Genomic DNA, 19,323 nt, shown 5'->3' on the forward strand with positions numbered 1-19,323 from the left:
ACCGAGTCGAGTTCTCTCTTGTCGGGTTATGAAGTCGTGGTGTTCTGGTTTGGTTGATGTTATCGTGCGGGCGTATGCAGCAGAAGTAAGTTGTGGAGCACTGGGTGAAGGAGATTGATAATTTCGAATGGCGTCGATGATCAGCAGCGAAATTTCCTGATCATTATATACTATTTAAAATTAAATTTTGTTTATTTAGCTTGTTAAGTTGCTAAGTCTTAGTTGGCATATTTATTTGTTGTTGTAAGACCATCTGCAATGGAGACTCATGACAAATCCTTAGCGGTTACTTTTATATTTAACTGATTATAATATTAATATTAAAGTTAATATAGGTAAGGATCAGTCAGTAAATAAGGGTTTTAAGGACTTGATCCTTAGTGCACGTGGCATCTTGCTATTGAGTCTTTTCTGTTTCTCTCTGTTCTTCATCTTCATCTTCTTCTCTGCCGATTCCACGTCAAACTTTCCGAATCAAATGGAAAGCGAAGAACAGCTTCTCCGCGAATCAAGACACCCAGCCCATTGACTCTCTTCCCTCTTCTCCTTCTCACTCTGGTACCATCTCTTTACTCTTTAATCTTCATAAAGCTTTGATTTTTTGCCTCTCCTCCATCTGGGTTTCTCTCTACACTTAGCGATCCCTTAGGCTAAAGTTTTTTGCCTCTCCTCCATATGGGTTTCTTTACATTAACGTGATTTAGGGAAAGAACCTTACTTTGCTTTGTTTATGTGGAATCATTCAATTGACCCTTGTTTTTTTTCGTATGTTAGGTAAAGAGAAAGATCATTGGATTGGAAGTTTTGGCAATGAGTTATTATGCAGGAGGACACTGTACCTTTTGAAGATGATGCTTGGATCGTTGATGAGTATACGGAGACTCAGGTCATGGATACGGAAGAGTTTCTTCTTTGTGGTGAAACTCAATATGTGGATTTGGGGTTTGGTACTCAAGAGGAACCACTTGTGGAGGAGGAGGATCAGTTAATTCAAGGCTCTGATGGCTTGGATACGCAGGTGCTGGATCGTTTTGATGAAGAGGCTGTTGTTGTTGCGGATAGTGATGATGATGATGCTACTGTTTTCTTAGAAGATAGCAGCGAGAGGGAGATCTCTGACAGTGGTGACTCGCATTGTAGAGGAGCAAACCTGTTATTGAGTGAGAATAAGGCTAGAGAGCTTCCTAATGAAAACATTAAATCAACCGAATTGATTCTCTGTCGAGACATGGAATCTCTGGTGAGTGTCTAACCAAAATTGTAGAATTCGTTTTCATACTTAGCTTGAAGCTCCATTTATGCTTGTTGATATTTTAGTCAATATGTGAACACTTATAAAGCTTGAATCTCCCTCTCTCATTGCATTTTTTTTTGTTGTTTTATAGGAAAGGTGGCTAGGTTTGCTTATGTTCGTTCAGCGGCTTTTCGTTCTTCTGCTCGTGTTGCAGGCCAAAAGCTTCTCAACAGTGACTGTTCTACTTTACCCAACTCTCTTTCGTCTGGTCAAGGAGTTAAACAAAGTTCCATTCTAGAAGAAAACGTTGGAGAAGTAAGAGATCAGAACTGTCTTCCCAATATGTCTGTCCAAAAGAAAAATGAAGGAAACAGAACAACGAAACTGCAGGCAGCTAGAAGATAACCCTTTTTTTTACATATGTTCTGTCTATTCATTTCATCTATTAGATTGGTAGACTTTGGAAGAACTGAATCAAAGATATGCAATGGACAGAGACAATGAGAAAAGGTTAACAATTGTATCTCTGAAATATTAACAAAGTGAGGCTCACCATTGTACATACCATTTGGTTTAGGATCCTTAACTATTCAAAATTTTTTTTAAAAAAAAAAAATTAGTATTATAAGGCTAAGGACTACATGGTGAACCTCACCATTACAGATGCTCTAAGTCACTTGGAGTAGGTTTTAGTTACCGCCTTCATGTGGGCTTTTTTTCTAGTGATTATTCTTTCATCTGCCAGTTGATGTATGTATTGAATGTTTGAAATAAAATGGTAATTTTCTGACGGGTAAAGAAAAAAACCTTGTTACATCAAACATTACTAATCAGTCTGAAACACAATCATATTTCCTCTCCCATTACCACATACATGTGAACATATTTCCTTCCTTCTATTTTTTTTTGAAACACACGTGTGGACATATTTCATAACACCCAATTTACACCGTTAGTTTTGTTGTTTTCCTAGTAGTTATCAAATTATCAATAGCATATATCCTCAAAGACGGTACGTTTCATTGCAGTGATTAACTATTCGCCAAACAAGCTAAAATTTTTTATATCTAAACACCTGTTCGCACTTCCTCGCGTGTCACATATTTAGCCTGCCAGCTTCTGCTGTCGGCTCCACAAGCTGCAACGTATTACAGAACTGACCATTTTAAAAGACCCATTGCAAAAAGGAGAAGAAAATAGACCTCGATCGAATTGATATTATCACAATCTTCTTTTGTTGATCTGATGAAAATGTCGTCCATGCAACTAACCAGAGCTACTCTCTTTAGCCTCTCAAAATCTTTTCCTATAGTTCGATCTCCCTCAACTCTCGCTGCTGCTTCCACCCGGAAAGTCTCTCGCGTCTGCTTAGCCTCCTCTGTTAGCCATTCCGAGGTTATTTGTACAACTTTGCTTACAACTTTTTTAGATCTTTATATGATTGCTACAGAAAAAGAGTAATTTACCATGAAAGATCATGAAATAAAACTTGTTTTCAGCTGAGAGGAATAATCCTAACAAAATAACGAAGACTATTTATAACCTGAAGTGTATATTGTTCATGCAAGTATGTTTTATTCTTTTGATAAAAAAATGAATAGAAAGCTACGTACAATATATATTACATACAAATATGTTTGAACATGATTAGCTATAGTACACATGTCATACTGTATATACTCAGAGATCTTACGTATACTACTTAGGATCTGATTTTAAGATCTTGAGAATGTGGTTCTGAGGCTTACGTGTTGGACAAGTTATTAACCCTATATCAAAATTATACCTTGTAGAATTTGAAGTTTTTATGTTCGTTTTTCCAGGGAAGAGATCCGGTAGGGAATGCTAGAGAGTCAAAGGCAGACGTACCTTACGGTTCAAAGAAATGGAGGGAGAACACCGAAGAAAACTATGCTCAAGGAGCTAAAGACAGAGCTAATGAAGGAGCGAATAGAGCTGCTGACAAAGCTTACGAGACCAAAGAGAAGGCTAAAGACACAGCCTACGATGCAAAGGAAAAGACCAAGGACTATGCTCAAGCAGCTAGAGACAAAGCTAACGAAGGTGCGAGCAAAGCTGCTGATAAAGCTTACGAGACCAAAGAGCAGGCCAAAGACACAGCCTATGAAGGAAAAGAAAAGGCTAAGGACTACGCGGAACGGACTAAAGACAAAGTAAACGAAGGGGCGTATAAGGCAGCTGAGAAAGCAGAAGATACAAAAGAAAGAGCTAAGGAGAAAGCAGAGGACACAATGGACAGTGCAAAAGCAAAGGTTCGAGAGGCGAAGGAAAAGGTGAGAGAGTATGGAGAAGAGACTAAGGAGAAAGCAGAAGGGTTTAAGGAGACGGTGAAGGGAAAGGCGGAAGAACTTGGAGAGAAGACGAAGGAGACGGTGAAAGGAGCTTGGGAGAATACAAAAGACGCTGCACGGACTGCAACTGAAGCTGTGGTTGGACCTGAAGAGGATGCGGATAAGGCACGAGCTGATATCGACAAAGGTGTGGAAGATCTAACCAAAAGAGCCGAGAAAAAAGCTGAGAACGATCGAAAAGGAGGATGAGTTCATAACATTTAAGTGATGAGAGAAATGGGATCTATTCTATATGTGTCTGATTTCATGTTTTTCTCTGTTTCTAAGCTACGCTTCCTCTCGTGTTTGTGGAAATGCATAAATAAATATATAAATAAATAAGATAAATTTGTGGTTACGGCTAAACTTAACAAGGTTTCTACATCTTCTTCATAATCTTCAAGCTACGGTGCTTCCGTGAACATTTAGGAGATTGGAGATGGAGGTAGTGGCGTCGTCAATGGCTTTGAAGAAGTGGAGAGCAAATCAGACTCTGTTGTTGCCGACAACGCTATAGCTGAATCTTCAGGTATTGTATTAACTTAGCTTCTCCATGTGATTGAACCCGAGCTAGAATTGGATAGGCTAAAAGTCGATTCATTTGTTTGTATTCCCATCTTTTATGATGATTTTGAATCATAATCATCATGAAGCCTAGGCTACATTAATCAAAGACTGAAGGACAACAGAAAGTTACTCATATTCCTGCTGAGGATTGTGATCTAATACTAATCAGATATTAGATGAAAAATCTCTGTAGGGATGATGGTACATTTTCTACTTTCGAGGATGTTTTTCAGTTGCTCCTATTTTTAGTTATTTTACATGTTATTCTTATGATTCATATTTTTCGGTATGCTATTACGCTCACGCTTACATTACTCTCACTCTTAGATAAGCAGTGAAAGTCTAATTTTAGGGTCAATGGCCATGGAGATCATCAAGAAAGACTGGAAAATATACCTTCTCTACTGAACGCTCATGATAAAGGCGATACTGAGTTGTTATTTGCTAACGAGTCTCTTAAAATTGTGTGAGTTAGTTTTGACGGAAGTTTTTAGCTTCCAGATTTAATTCTTATAAAATGGTGAAAGTTTAGAGGATCTTTAACTTTTCCAAATGATGTCGTTGATTTATATAATCTATAATCTCTGTAATGAATGGTTAACAATTGAGTGCCATTATCTAGAAAGTTTGTTAATAGTTTGTGGCACATGTTTTGAGTCATATTTTCATTTGATTTGAAGTTAGCCAGACAAAAGAGTGTTACAGTATCCTCCAATTCACCTCTCTGCATCCTCATTACAATCCTGGTATACATTGTTCAAATTGTGTGAGATGGTTTTGGGTTTTCCCTCTAAGCCGCACACAATCTTTGAAGATCATGACAAATAATGGATACTGTCTGTTCTATTTTCAGCTACATATGTAGTAATGAAAACTGTGAAGAAGACGTTTAGTTCTTTTTATACACAACATTGTAGGACTTACTGCTTCTGTTTTTAACTCTGCTACTTTGGTTGTTGCTACTCATAATATCTGTTCTGGTAGAGAAAAAGAATACTTGCAAATTTAGGAACGGGATGCACACAAACCATGTTTCTTATTTGAACCAATCTTCTACTTCTATGAACTATCCCGGATCATTGTTGCACCAGAACACAAGATTGACTTCCATTTGTTGAACTTGAACCTATGATAATGCAGGTAGGCAGATGGCTCACATATTATAAGTATTTTTAAAAAGCAAAATTTTGTAACAACATATTAGGGTTGAAGTTATTCCTGCATCGTTTATACTAAAGATTCTGTTTTATTTTTGTACTTTTGTTTTTGAAATTTCTAGGTGATATATAGTACCTTTTTGAGATCAAGTCACTTTAGTAAGACACTACTTGAAATTGTATATCATTACAGAAGTTCAAGGGTGGTTTTAGGCCGGAAGTCACAGAGAGAAAGAAAATGGTTTGATATAAAAGATATTATAAACCGAACAAACAACACTAGCAGAACAAAGATTATATGACATTGTCATCTAGCAGAGGGAATGAGTCTTTTATATACATAGATTTGGACCTCACAGTAATTTTACAGATGTCAACTAAGTGATCCAGTCCCATTTTGCACTCTACGACAATAATGTTGATAAGGCTTTTGTGGGAACCAACCTGATATGCTCTTTCATTATTTTTTCCGTGTCAGTTGAGATTTGTGAGAAACGTTACAACTTACAACCAAGTTTTTCCAAAATTAAGTGGGTAGATTGGAGTGTCAGTTTTCAAATGTAGAAAAATCTCCGAAAAACACGTTTATGCGTATTGGAGCTGGAGGATGTGAAGCTTGCTTTCAAAGCAAAGATGTTGCAAAACATATACTCTACTTATCTCCATTGAAATGAAATAGTTTGATGATGCTTCAACATTGAAGCCTACCTTTTTATACTCAACTAGCTCTTTCACGGGTACAAATATACTTCGATGAAAACAATAAACATCTCCTTAGAATCTCATAATCTGTAAGATTTTCAAGATATTACAAAATTAAATAAAACGTACATTTTATAACTTCCAGTAAATATATAGTTTCAGCAAATAATTTACATATTTCAAACCAATAGTATAATATTTTAATATATAAACACAAATATGTCAATATTATGAACATATGCTATAGTCTCTTTTGGTGTGTTAGTCCTATTACTCTATTTGTCCTTTTATATAACATTAATTAAAAATAGAAAATTGTGTTACATAGATAAAAAATACTTTAAATAATCTCTATTTACAATAAAAAGCTGAAAACTATGAAATATTAAATTTTAATATTTGAAAAAGATATTGAGATAACAAAACCTTAGATATGGAAATAAATAATAAAATTAATACAAAGAAAATAAAGTAACATATTGAAAATTGAATTAGGTTTAGATCAAATTTAAGTTGCTCAATATGTTGACATATAATATTTTAAGGTAACTAAATTTTGACCCGTCTTTTAATGGTATTATATTTTTTATTTTTTATTTTTCTTTTTGAAATTTAATTGATGATATTATAAACGCATTAATATTAAATAGAAGCACAATCAATCCTTGGATGATCTCGGTTCGAATATGAAGAGTATGTCATGCTAATGTGACTTGGATGATCCACATTTGAGGATCAGACGCTGATGAGCACATTGCACTAAAATGTATTTTAAATTTGATTACTCGATATAAAAACTTTTATGCTATATTCGTTTGCTAGTAGATGTGACCTACGACTAAGAACTACAATCACAAATCATAACTTATTGTTTATTTATTTGTGGTGAGGCCGATTGCAACGACTAATCACAAATCGTTAAAACTTAAATGATTAAAAATTTAAAATTTCCAGACAACATGATGATACTGATAGATGAAACACCAAAAACATAATTCACTAAGCTATTGTCATGCTCTCTGAAAATTATCATTTATCATACAAATATTATCATATTTGTATCTAGATAAAGATGAATTTTCTTGTGAAGATTTTATACGAAAACAACTTAATTTCTACTCCAATGAAAGAGCGCGTGAACATACTCGCTCACACACTCGCTTTCATAATGAGCACCTGATTATATATTTCATTTGCCTTAAATTGGCATTATACTATCAATATCCAAGATTTTGTTTATTTAATTTTACCACTATTGCTCATTTAATAGTAGTATCTTCTGGATTCTCTTATTTTCATATACATCCAAGATTAAGAGTAAGCTAGCCTTGCTTTTTGGCTAAGCTTAGCCTAAGGTTTATTAAGTGAATATAGATCATTAGATTATTGATACACAATTTCTAACACGTTTGCACATAATCTCAGTCTCTTAAAAACAAAATGTATATCTTATTCAGTTTACACGCCTCCAAGAGCCTATATAAGACCCCCACCCTCCCCAGCAACACTAACAACAACAACAAAACAAAGTATAGCTATTGAGCGAAATGAATACCCCGCATGTTTTCGTGAGTGCAAAGCATCAAGTGAATGAAGAAAAGCCTCCACCAAGAATATGTCCAAGGTGTAACTCAGACAATACCAAGTTTTGTTACTACTACAACTCTCAGCCGCGCTACATCTGCAAGAATTGCCTTCGATTTTGGACTCATGGTAAGGGTATAAGGAACATACCAATTGGTGCTAGTAGTCGTAAAACCAAGCGTACAATCTGAAGTTCTAAGAGTGTGCATTGTTGTTTCTCTAAAGTATGAGATATAAGTTGCGTGTCTTGTCTTTTTATAATATAAATAAATAATTATTACCTTTGAAAAATCTTTGCAAAAAAAAAAAATAATAATAATTATCACCAATTAGTTGTGTACTCTTCGTGTCTTTCATAGCTGATAAGTAAGATATCTATGTGTTTTCAAATGTTCATGAACGGCTCTGTTTTAGTCTATTCTCTATTATTAAGTTGTGCAGAGGCCATTTCGGCGAGTGAAAATAATATCTAGATAAGTTATTTTTGAGGAAATAGTCAATTCAGATCTGTACAATGCTGGACCATGATTAAGAATTCAGTTAGTGGAATCAAAATCATTTTGAAGACAAAATATTTGACAAAAACATACACAATGAGACCCTCAACAGATTACCACAATCATAACATGAATAGCCATGCGAAGAGTGTTATTATTTGAAGAGGATGAACGAATTTGTTAACTACATTCGAACACAAAAATTTACATGTTCCTATTCAGACGTCAAGTATATTTTATGTTTTAAATTAACAATATTTACTTTTGCCCAACTATCAACAATAATTTATCTCTTACTGCACATATCTATTAAAACCACTAACGAAATTCCTCTTTTGCTTATCCATCTATAAAAGAAAGAAGTATACTACCAACACTAACCACTATCAACTGGATCGAACAAACCATTATAATTAGACTTTTTAAATGAACTATTAAATAAATATAAATAATGATCGTAGAATTACCGTATATATGCAGATTGTATAATTTAAACACACATTTTTATGGGCTTGAGCCATACAACTTTTTTTTTTCCTTTTTAATATCTCTCTCGTTAAATATCATTATGTTACCATCTTAATTAAATATTAGATTTTTAAATATAAATTTTATATTAATTCAAACATATATTTTTGGTATCACTTTATTATTTTAAGTTGAATAACGATTTTTGTATGTTGTTTCAGAAAAATAAAGTAAATATATATATATATATATATCTATATTAAATCAGAATTGCATTAATAAAAATAACATGTAATTTTTTTAAAATTCATGCACACTTATTAATATATATATATAATAAATAAATAATAATAATTGGTTGATTTGGTTCATCATGTTTTGATTAGTTTTGTTATTCATATTTTGTATATTAGGTTCTATTAATTGTATTTAAATGAGTCACAATTTTTATTGCAATTAGACTAAAATAGGAATAACCTTGTTACTTAGATTTTTCTTATTTTATTCTTAGTTTATTAATCTATTTTGTAAGATTGTGTATAATTTGATATATGTTATTTTCATAAAATTAAAATATTTAATTGTTAGAGAAATTCATAAGATAGTTATTGTAAAAACTAAAAGCTCACAAGTTTTCTCCCCACCAATTTAGTTATATTTAGTTCGGATCAAGAAATATTAATAAGTTTAATTTTCACTCTCACATTGTTTGAATTATATATTTATTTTAATTTTAGTATTTATATAATTTTTAAACAAAATATGATATTACATGATCATTTTGTTATTAAAATTTTAATCATTAGTCAAAATCTTGTTTATTAGCCTCACATTTTATAAATATGTATTTAATTTTTAAAACAGTCATAAAAAATTTGTTTAAAAAATAATATTAAATAATCAGTTTATGTTGTTTGAAATTATTTTTTTAATCTTTGATCAAAAAATATCTATAACAAAAACATATTTTGAGTGTTTACATTTGTTATATAAAACTATTTTATGCACACGGGTCCTCTAATACTCTGTTTCATAATAAACACCTATAATCTAATAAACACCTATAATCTATGATTATTTTTTTCTTAAACTAGCATCACACTTTCAATATCTCTATCTAGATTTTGTTTTTGTCTATATCATTCAATCATATATCTTCTTAAATCTCCATTTTTCATATACATCCAATAATTAAAACTTAAAGAGTTAAAGAGCCTTGGTTTTTGACTAAGCTTAGCCTAATGTTATGGTATGAAGATAGATCTTCAGATTTTACTAATACATAATTTTTAACACGTTGCTCATTATCTCAGTTTCCAGTTCCGAAGAGCTTATATAAGAAGACACCCTAACAACAAAATAATCATACCAACAACAAGAAAGCCTCTCGAGAAAAAAAATGGATTACTCTAGTGTTTTTGCTGGAGACAATGGAGTGAACCAAGAGAAGCCTCCACCGCGAGTGTGTCCAAGGTGTAACTCAACCAACACTAAGTTCTGTTACTACAACAACTATAGGGTGTCTCAACCGCGCTACAAGTGCAAAGACTGTCTCCGCCACTGGACTCATGGTGGAGCGCTAAGGAACATACCGATTGGTGGAAGTGGTCGTATTATCAATCATACAAGGATAGATCAACCTCTTGTTTCTCAGGCAGTTTCTGCTGGGATCCAACAAGTTAGTCCTCGTCACCAACCTTTCTTACATGGTCAAGAAACAAACAAGTTTGTTGGATCTTTTGGTGATTCTTCTTCTGGCATTGCTTTTGGGAACCAGATAGGTTCTTTTCCTGAAATTCATAGCGATCTGGTGCTTCCACTTCCACCAATGGATCACTCTTATTTCCATGATGGATTGTTTCAACAGGATTACTACAACATTGAGTCCAATGCTTTGATTGGTAATTATTTGAATAACCAATCAATTGGTAATCATTTGATTAACCAATCAATTGGTAGTTATAATCTTATGAGCTCTCATCATAACAGTTACATTAATCAAGAGGATCAAAACAAGTGGAACCAGAGATTCAACAATACTATGAACATGAATCATAATGCCAGCACCAGTGGAAGCAGAGTATCTTTGGAGAGTGATCACATGAACAAGAACAACGGCAACATCAAAAACAACTGTGTGTGTAAGTCCTCTTACCATTTGGAGAAGCATGGTCCTTGATTCTTAGCCGTATTCCTTTAATGTTTTTGTTGTTTCTTCCCAAGTGATGTAAGCTTGCTTCCGTTGTTGTTTCCCAAAGATACATAAGTTTATTGTATAAATAATATATATGTATATGAATATCTATATATGATAGCCGTTTGCTGTAAAAAAAAAAAGAATATCTATATATAATCAGTCCGTTATTTATTTTGTAATCTGGCAATGCATTTTCTAGTTATAAGTAGGATCTTAAGCCAAATCATAAACTAGTTCTTTAGTTTTTAACTAACTTCTAAAACAAATTACACGCAAGATAACCCCCACAAATGCAACAATCTCGATACAACATAAGATTTTTTTTTCCTGGTAAATGATTAGTCAACACTAGTTAAAACTCATGCATATAGCTTGTTTTTAATTTTAATTTTAATTTTAATTTTTGAAAATTAAGATACTCGAAAAACTTGTTGTTTTTGAGGACGTAATGCATTCACTGATGATAAAAACTAGTGAATATCAAACAGCCCTACCATAACACTCCAACGAAACGGACTAAATTAAAAGCTCATATACATACAAAGGTAAGGGAACGTTCGGAATCAAAAGGATCGACAATCTCTTATTGTACAATTTCGCAAAAGTGGTATTGACAAGCAACTAATCTGCATGTATTTTATGTTTAGCTTGAGTTGGCTTCCATCGAACTGCATGCGCTTGTTAATGTGTCTGATCTCAGAGCAGTTCCTAGCTTTTGCCAAGAGACCTCCAGGTACTGCTGAATTGTCTTGTTCCATAGAGGTAAAAGCTTTGGTTATTTTAAGCAAAGAGAGTCACGAATGGCTCATAATCCTGAGCAGCATTCATATATGAGTGATTAAAACCAACAATCTCAAAAAGCTCTTTGTAAATAAAAAAATCAGCAGTCAAAATAGGAATGAAGAAAACTCATAAAACAACAAAAAACTGTAGCGCAAAGAATATGACCAACTGATCTTGTCATGATCAAATGGGTTTAGACAAATGTGCTTGGCTTATTGTTTTTATTTACCACCGTGTTTAATCCTCAAGCCAAACCTCATGGTCATGAAGTTCTGATACACGGTGAGAATCAACCAATCAATCAAAGATGAGCAAAGAAGACAGAGACAGAGAAAACTTATTTGGTTGAGAAAACAGAGCTTGACATGAAACAAAACCGTTCACTTTAGACAAGAATCTTACCCCTCCCAAAAAAAGGCAGTCTTGATCTGAAGAAGAACGAATCGGACATCCAAAACCCATCTTAGAACTAGTTCATAACTCTCTTGGGGGGGTTTGACATTATGAAACTCGAACCTTGTGCTTGACTCATCTTTGTTTGGAGCAGACAACAGCGGCGGTTGTTGAAATTTGTGTGGAGAAAAATTGAATTTCTCTTTAGGGTTCTGTGATTAAATTAGTAAATCCCCTCGAATAAGAGTGCAATTGACGAGAATGCCCTCACGAAACAGAGGAAAATATGGAAACCTCTCTGTTTCTGCAGGAAATGCATCAATCTCCAGGCTTTTTCAATCCGACATGGCGTCTCAACCTCACGACACCGACCTTGGCAAACACCTCGTCTTCTTCTGCCTCGTTGATGTTTGATCATAACTCTCTGCTATGCTATATAATTGTGGAGATGTATCTAGCGCGTACAAGCTGTTCGATAAAATGGTTTACCTTAGCCTCAATAGCAATCCCTCGGTTCTTTGTTATTGAACCTTTGTGGGAGAAATTTGTAATTCTATTGAAGTTACATGTTGGGTTGGGTCAACAAAAAATAATGGGGGTTCAAATCTCAAAAACTACTAAAATTCAAGGTTGGAAAAGAAAAAAGCTATCACCACCGCGTTTACATTTATTATTTATTATTTATTTTGGCGGGGAGTGAAAACATTTGAAGTAAATAGAAAAAATCTCGCGGCTTTTTATTCGCTAAAATAAAAGCTTACAAGGGAAGCTCTTTCAAGGATACGCACGCTTCTTCACCTTCTCTCTATCTATATACCCCCCACTGAGAGAGAGAGAGAGAGAAAAAGAGTCGCATCACCACACTGCTTAAGTGATCAGATCGTAAGAGAAGATGGGAGACGCCGCAAGTCACCTGGAGAAGATGGGAAGAGAACTCAAGTGCCCTATTTGGTAAATCTATTATTTTTGATTCAAATTTCGATTTGCCATCTCTTATTCTCGGCTTTGTAATCGAAGTTGAATTGAGCCCTTGTTCACTTTGTTTATTGTTTATTTTTATTTTTTTTGGGGGGCAGCTTGAGTCTATTTAACTCTGCAGTTTCCCTTACCTGCAACCATGTCTTCTGCAAGTAAGGCACACTCTGTCTTTCCATCTTTCTTTTATTTTATAATAGTCAAATGAGTATTAAACACTTTTGTCTTCTCTTTTTTTTTTTTTTTTGATTTAAGTGCATGTATAGTGAAATCCATGAAAGTTGATGCTACTTGTCCTGTCTGTAAAATCCCTTTCCATCGTAGAGGTAGTACACTTCACTCACCCTCTTAATTTGGATCTCAGAGTCAGCTTTAACCCAGTTTTGATTGAGTATGCTATTTTGTTAAAGAGATTCGAGGTGCTCCTCATATGGATAGTTTGGTGAGCATTTACAAGAACATGGAAGTTGCTTCTGGTGCTCACTTGTTTGTTAGCCAGACTAAACAATCATCACCACCAGGTATACTTACTGTTTCCTGTTAGGATTTTGAATTAAAAGAAGGATCATTTCACTTGATTTTCTGTTTTTTTCTTTTGTTTAAGTTGGGTTGTATGAAAACATTAAACAATTGTCATATAGTTCCTCGTGAATGCTTGTTTTGCTGCAAATTCTCGTATTTTATATGAATCAAGAGGTAGGCACCTTTTTCTTTTTTTTTTAAATGAGTGTTCTGTGATTTTGTCAACAGAAAAAGAACAGCACATGGGAGATGCTTCTACTGAAAAGACTAATGATAAGAAACGTCAGGGATCTAGTAAAGGCAGAACCAGAACATCCAAGAAGAGAGGGTCTAAAAAGACCAAGGAAACAGATGTAGATTCCTCTGGGCCTATTGTTATGAAACCTTCATCTCAAACCAATAAAAGGGTGCAGCTGTCGCAGAGTCATTCTTCTCATAGTTTACCGAAATCTACAGAATCTCTTGAATCATCTGAAAAGCTCAACAAGGATTACACTGACAACACTGTGATTCGTTTGAATGAGAACCCAAGTTTGAACAAAGAAGAGAATCTAGCACCTTTGTTTTGGTTAAGAGATGAAGGGGATGGAGAGAGCTTAAGCCAGCCAACAGAAAGTGATCAGCTTTTAGACGTAACACCTGTTGATGTTCCTTCTTTCAGTGATTTGAAGGACTCCGATCATGAGAACCCATCCAAAGTAAGTACTTGAAACATGCTACACTTGCCTTGGGGTTTTAGAGAAATTATTTTATGCAGTGGAGGTTTTCTTTTACTCATAATGATTTCAGCAACCTGAAGCTATTTGACGCATATCTATTATGATGAATGTTTCAGGCAGTTGAGAAAGAAAAGCCAAATCCAGGAGACATGTTTGACAGTGAAATGTTTGAATGGACTCAAAGGCCTTGTTCTCCAGAGATTCTACCTAGTCCTGTGAAGGCCAAGGTAAAGGAACTTCTTTACTCTGGTACAGATAGATGTTCGCCTTCTTTGATAGTTTCTTCAGGTCCGTTGAAATTAACTGAAAATTTTCAAATTATTGTGCAGACACAAGGTAGAGGTGAAATTGATCTTCCTCAAAGCAAACTATCTAAAGATGCATCATCAAATAAAAAACGCAGAGAAGGAAGTGCAAGAAATAAAGTTGCTAAAGTACGTGTTGGGGTTTCCAAGGACTACATGGAAGCGTCTGCAGGAGAAGCTATTGGTGAGAAACAAGAGACTGGTGAGACTTCTGGCAAATCTACCAGGAAAGATGGAAAGCTTGATGAAAAAGTGAAAGCTAAACGGACTACAAGAAACAAGGGCCAGACTTCAAGAGTTCAGTCTGGTGTCAAAGAATCTGTGGAAGCAGAGGGAAAGCAGGGGACAAAGAGGAAAAGATCTAGCGTTAAAGTGTCTGCAGATCACCCGGTTGCTGGATCTAATCAATTCTCACTTGCAACAGAGAACGTTGGAAAGGGGGATCAGGAACCTGAAAAACAAATTACTGCAGAGAAACCCTCTGTTAAAAAGAGAAGAAAATCTCAAATAGGTGATCTGTCTGGGAAAATTGAAAAGAAGACTTCAGAAAAGAGATCAAAACCTGATTCATGTGCAACCCCAAGCAGAGTTACACAACCGTGTGGCAAGAAAATCTTAAGTGATGAGTTGAATCAAGTGGGTGATAGACAAGATTCAACTAACAAAGAGAAACCCAATGTGGATAAAGGCAATCATACCGTACAAGATTCAGAGAAACACTCAACGATGAACAAGCCCTCACTTGGAGGAGGTAGTGTACTTCTGCGACCATGTGATGGACTGCCAACAAATAAATTGACTTGTGCATTCTGCCAGTCTTCAGATGAAACAGAGGTAGGCTTCACTATCTTACATTGAAGTCCTAGATGTACCTCGTTAGTTGATTCTGAATTGGAATGTGTAACTGACAGGCTTCAGGAAAAATGGCTCACTACCACAAAGGTGAACCTGTCTCTGCAGATTTTAGTGGAGGGTCTAACGTCATACATGTTCATAAAAATTGTACTGAATGGTAAGATATTTGGTTATAGTAGTAACTCATGCCTTTTGAATAAATTAAAGCATGAAACTATATTTTGCATTTTCAGGGCTCCAAATGTATACTTCAACAGACGTACCGCAGTCAACCTTGATGTGGAGCTGACAAGAAGCCGGAGAATAACTTGCAGTTGCTGTGGGCTTAAAGGGGCAGCACTTGGTTGTTACAATGAGAGTTGCAAGAATAGTTTTCATGTAACGTGTGCAAAACTGATACCGGAATGCAGATGGGACGATGTAAGTGTGGCATATGTTATTGTAGAAGCTCTATATAATAGTAGTGTCTCTTATGCGGTTCTTTTTAACATCTTTTCTTATCAACAGAAAAACTTTGTAATGCTTTGCCCTATGGATGCATCCTCTAAGTTGCCCTGTGAAGAGACTAGTCCAAAAGGAAGAAAACGCCAGCTTACTCCTAAAGGGTAATGCTATTTTTATTTTATTAATAAGGATTATAAGGTGATTCTAGTGTTTGAAATCAGAGTGCTGACAATAACTCTTATCTATCTTCTTTAGACCACTGCAGTCTCAGCCTAATCAAGTACCTGAAAAATCCAACATCACTGAGCTCCAGAGCAAGCCTTTTCACGGATTACCCAAGAAAATGGTTCTGTGCTGTTCAGGACTTACAGATGAAGAGAAGGTATGAAAATATATATATACTCTTTTGCTTTATCAAAACCTCTCCACGTTAAAACTAAAACCACATTAATGGCTTTGGTTGCAGAGTGTGATATCTGAATTTGCTGAACTGTCTGGAGTTACAATCTCGAGAAAATGGGAGCCAAGAGTTACACATGTCATTGCATCAACCAACGAAAATGGATCCTGCAAAAGGACGCTCAAGTTCATGATGGGGATCCTGGAGGGGAAATGGATTCTGAGCATTGACTGTAAGTATATCAGCAACGAAACATCAAACATGTATGTTTGCGATTTACTAAATCAACAATTATTTTCTTGAAGGGATCAAGGCCTGTATGAAAAACAGAAAATATGTAAGGGAGGAGCCATATGAGATTTCCATTGATGTTCATGGAACACGACAAGGACCTTATATTGGAAGACAAAGAGCTTTAAACAAGGTTTTGCTTTCTCTTTCTCTCTGTGCTACAACTTACTTGATAAAATATAGTCTAAAATGGTTTCACTCTACATTATGCAGGAACCAAAACTGTTTAACGGACTAAAGTTTTACATGATGGGAGATTTCGAGGTTGCTTACAAAGGGTATCTTCAAGATATGATTGTAGCAGCAGGAGGAACGATCTTGCGCAGGCGACCCATTTCTAGTGATGATAACGAAGCTTCCACGATTGTAGTATTTAATGTTGAGCCAAGCAAGAAGAAAACTCTGACAGAAAGAAGATCCGATGCTGATGCGCTGGCTAGATCTGTTAATGCAAGAGCTGCAAGCAGTTCATGGGTGTTGGATTCTATCGCAGGTTGCCAAATTCTAGACTTGATATAAGTTTCGTGAAACCATCTTCTCTGGATGTTTTACTTGTTTTCTGGTTTTGTCAGTAAGACTTATGGAGCATTATGTTAATAGTTTTCTTTTTACGTTTTAGTTATGGAGAACCAAATTTTCAGTATGTTTCTCATATTCACTCACTCTCAACCGCATGAAAGTGATGAAACCAAATAGGTTAAGTTTGCATCACATTTGTCTGGAACGGATTGTAGAATCTGTCTTTCTCACATCTTTGCTGGGGTTTTTCTTATATGTAAATAATTCAAGTTGCTATTTTACCTTTAAAAAAAATTATTTATTGTATTGATGGTCTCTGCTGTTTTAAGAGCAGAAACAACCTCCTTCTGCCCATATTAGTGGCCTCAGAAGAAGTGGTCAAAGTATAACAAGTTGCCAACTTAAAACTTACAAGAGAAGATGGAAGAAGAGTTATGAAGCTTTTATTGTAGTTATAATGCTTGAGAACTGTGACATCCCTCACCTTCTGAATTACAAAATCTATAAACTCCCTCAGGGTTTTATGTAAAATGGTAATTTCAGATAATAAACAAAGTGTAAACTCAAAGAAACACCCTAAACTCAAATTGAGAATATCCTCTGCTGTGAGAGAGACTTTTGAAATTGGCTTTAGTGAGGTTTTGGAACGAACCCATCAACTGCGAAATTCCTGGTGGCTGAGGGAATGGCTAAGCGTATTCCATCTATCTCTGGCTTTGCTATCACTTGACATCCCAACCTCGAACTATAAAACATATTTTCAAATGGAACATATCAACAACATTTTCCATTGAACCCTTGTGAAGAGAGAGAGAGAGAGAGAGAGAGAGAGAGAGAGAACTCACGTTTCTGTTAACGCGAAAGCAAGATCAAGCATATCGTTCTCTTCATCTGTTGGTTCTTCGAGTTTGTTGTAGTACTCCGTGTCCTAAGTTTTAATCACAGTTTTTAACTAGCTGGTGAAACACATTTCATGATCAATATATGTTCATGAGTGATTACAAGAAAGAGGCATTTAGTTTTACCATAACAATCACATGGCACGTTGAACAAGCTAGAGAACATTCACACGCCCCTGCACATTTAGATTTAAAAAAAACAAACAAACATGAGACGTTACTTACCGTCAGCAAACCAAAAAAAAAAGGAATGAAATGAAATGGAAGAAAATAGTGTGCCTTCGAGTTCAATATTGTTTTCATGGGCAGCTTCAAGGATGTTCATTCCGATTGGGACCTTAATATGAATCTCCTCTCCATCTTTATCAACAAAGATAACGTTTATCCTGTATAAACAAACTCACGTGTCAACATTTATTGTTCTTGTCAAGAGCTGAATGGTTTTATGCGATAGATATGAACTTACTTTTCGGTTTCCTCACCGCCTTTTTCAGATGAAGTGCTGAAGGAGGTGTAGGGATTAAGGTTATTTGAGAAAAACGCATGATGGAAAGTCCTAGATTGCCTCTGTGTTACAGCCTTGTCAAAAAGAAAAAGAAGAAGAAAGAGCAGAGATATCAAATCAAGAGAAAATATGAATCAAACACACACCTTCTCTAAGCTAAATACATTTTAGTCAGAGCAGACTGGCTACGAAATAATAATACTTTCGACTATTGAGAATGGGAAAGAAATTGTCTAATCAATAAACCAAGAAAGAGTTTAATGAGCATTAACAAAACTGAAGAACAAAGGCTCTGAGAGAGACTAACCGAAGATTGGAGATAATAATGGCCATAAGACCTCTGTAGAATCCTCCTCCCACATACTGAGAAATGTCTCTTATCTGCCCCAAAAACATAAACAATAATGAAGTTAAATTACAAAGAAAATACATGAACTTATGCTTCCACAATCAAAAGTAAAAAAAAAAAATCCAAATCAACAATTGCAAAAAGAGATAAATGTAATACCTTTTGGAAGCTCTTTGGCAATGCGAAAACCTAATCTTGAGAGCCTATGAAAGAGCATGATGATCTTGGCGCCACCAAATGTTTCTCTACCTAAAAACCTCGAAACCAAATTCAAAATGAGTGGGCAAGATGAAGAATAAGCCAAGACACTATAACATCTTGAAAAGGGCATCGAAGAAACGACGGAACAGAACATAACACGCAGAGAAGCAAAAGAAAAGGGTCAAAGATTATTACTTTTTAATCAGATTCGACGATGGAGGCAAGGAGGATTTAGGGTTCGTTCGTTCGTTCGTTGACACAAGGACAACCTCCTCCTCTGTCTCAAGCTCCACCTTCCCTTCTTCCTTTCTGGTTTATTCATTTTAACGTCCCGACAATTTATCTAAACCCGTACCGAATCGCCTTAGACCAGACAAAACCGAACAACGTATACTTGAAATTCACT

At 35.2% G+C, this 19,323-nt stretch overlaps 5 protein-coding genes and 1 long non-coding RNA gene across 9 annotated transcripts; 4 read left to right on the forward strand and 2 right to left on the reverse strand.

Annotated features, from left to right (window-relative positions):
• The first annotated feature begins 384 nt into the window (after positions 1-384).
• On the forward strand, positions 385-1,801 carry LOC108829394 (uncharacterized). The gene is made up of 3 exons (XM_056992039.1): positions 385-558; positions 775-1,240; positions 1,386-1,801. Exons 2-3 carry the CDS (start codon positions 821-823, stop codon positions 1,530-1,532), a joined length of 567 nt encoding a protein of 188 aa, XP_056848019.1. The 5' UTR covers positions 385-558; positions 775-820; the 3' UTR covers positions 1,533-1,801.
• Positions 1,802-2,417: 616 nt separating this feature from the next.
• LOC108821713 (uncharacterized protein ECU03_1610-like) lies at positions 2,418-4,690 on the forward strand. Its single transcript, XM_056992038.1, has 2 exons — positions 2,418-2,629; positions 3,058-4,690. The coding sequence occupies exons 1-2, from the start codon at positions 2,480-2,482 to the stop codon at positions 3,793-3,795; spliced, it is 888 nt and encodes a 295-aa protein (XP_056848018.1). The 5' UTR covers positions 2,418-2,479; the 3' UTR covers positions 3,796-4,690.
• A 4,959-nt stretch (positions 4,691-9,649) lies between these two features.
• Positions 9,650-10,936, forward strand: LOC108821381 (dof zinc finger protein DOF4.3-like). 3 transcript variants are annotated; one of them, XM_056992081.1, is made up of 3 exons: positions 9,650-10,238; positions 10,338-10,461; positions 10,550-10,936. In XM_056992081.1, the coding sequence occupies exons 1-3, from the start codon at positions 9,960-9,962 to the stop codon at positions 10,603-10,605; spliced, it is 459 nt and encodes a 152-aa protein (XP_056848061.1). In that variant the 5' UTR covers positions 9,650-9,959; the 3' UTR covers positions 10,606-10,936. The 3 variants fall into 3 exon arrangements, with proteins under 3 accessions (XP_056848061.1, XP_056848060.1, XP_018449919.1); XM_056992080.1 differs by having other exon boundaries at positions 10,338-10,936; XM_018594417.2 differs by having other exon boundaries at positions 9,650-9,809; positions 9,874-10,936.
• A 317-nt stretch (positions 10,937-11,253) lies between these two features.
• LOC108820932 (uncharacterized) lies at positions 11,254-12,566 on the reverse strand. The gene is made up of 2 exons (XR_001944423.2): positions 11,943-12,566; positions 11,254-11,570 (listed from the first exon to the last, which is right to left on the reverse strand). It is a non-coding gene; the product is annotated as an uncharacterized LOC108820932 (long non-coding RNA).
• Positions 12,567-12,706: 140 nt separating this feature from the next.
• Positions 12,707-17,087, forward strand: LOC108819082 (protein BREAST CANCER SUSCEPTIBILITY 1 homolog). 2 transcript variants are annotated; one of them, XM_056993095.1, is made up of 14 exons: positions 12,707-12,884; positions 13,010-13,063; positions 13,164-13,237; positions 13,319-13,429; positions 13,659-14,128; positions 14,266-14,376; positions 14,479-15,288; positions 15,366-15,466; positions 15,543-15,729; positions 15,817-15,914; positions 16,009-16,135; positions 16,220-16,385; positions 16,459-16,577; positions 16,658-17,087. In XM_056993095.1, exons 1-14 carry the CDS (start codon positions 12,826-12,828, stop codon positions 16,961-16,963), a joined length of 2,793 nt encoding a protein of 930 aa, XP_056849075.1. In that variant the 5' UTR covers positions 12,707-12,825; the 3' UTR covers positions 16,964-17,087. The 2 variants fall into 2 exon arrangements, with proteins under 2 accessions (XP_056849075.1, XP_018447573.1); XM_018592071.2 differs by having other exon boundaries at positions 13,164-13,234.
• A 297-nt stretch (positions 17,088-17,384) lies between these two features.
• LOC108820774 (adrenodoxin-like protein 2, mitochondrial) lies at positions 17,385-19,263 on the reverse strand. Its single transcript, XM_018593780.2, has 8 exons — positions 19,113-19,263; positions 18,876-18,965; positions 18,675-18,748; positions 18,329-18,441; positions 18,142-18,248; positions 17,989-18,038; positions 17,809-17,891; positions 17,385-17,708 (listed from the first exon to the last, which is right to left on the reverse strand). Exons 2-8 carry the CDS (start codon positions 18,931-18,933, stop codon positions 17,594-17,596), a joined length of 600 nt encoding a protein of 199 aa, XP_018449282.1. The 5' UTR covers positions 18,934-18,965; positions 19,113-19,263; the 3' UTR covers positions 17,385-17,593.
• Between the last annotated feature and the right edge of the window lie 60 nt (positions 19,264-19,323).

This window comes from Raphanus sativus, chromosome 8 (assembly GCF_000801105.2).
Source record: "Raphanus sativus cultivar WK10039 chromosome 8, ASM80110v3, whole genome shotgun sequence".
NCBI classification, from domain to species: Eukaryota; Viridiplantae; Streptophyta; class Magnoliopsida; order Brassicales; family Brassicaceae; genus Raphanus; species Raphanus sativus.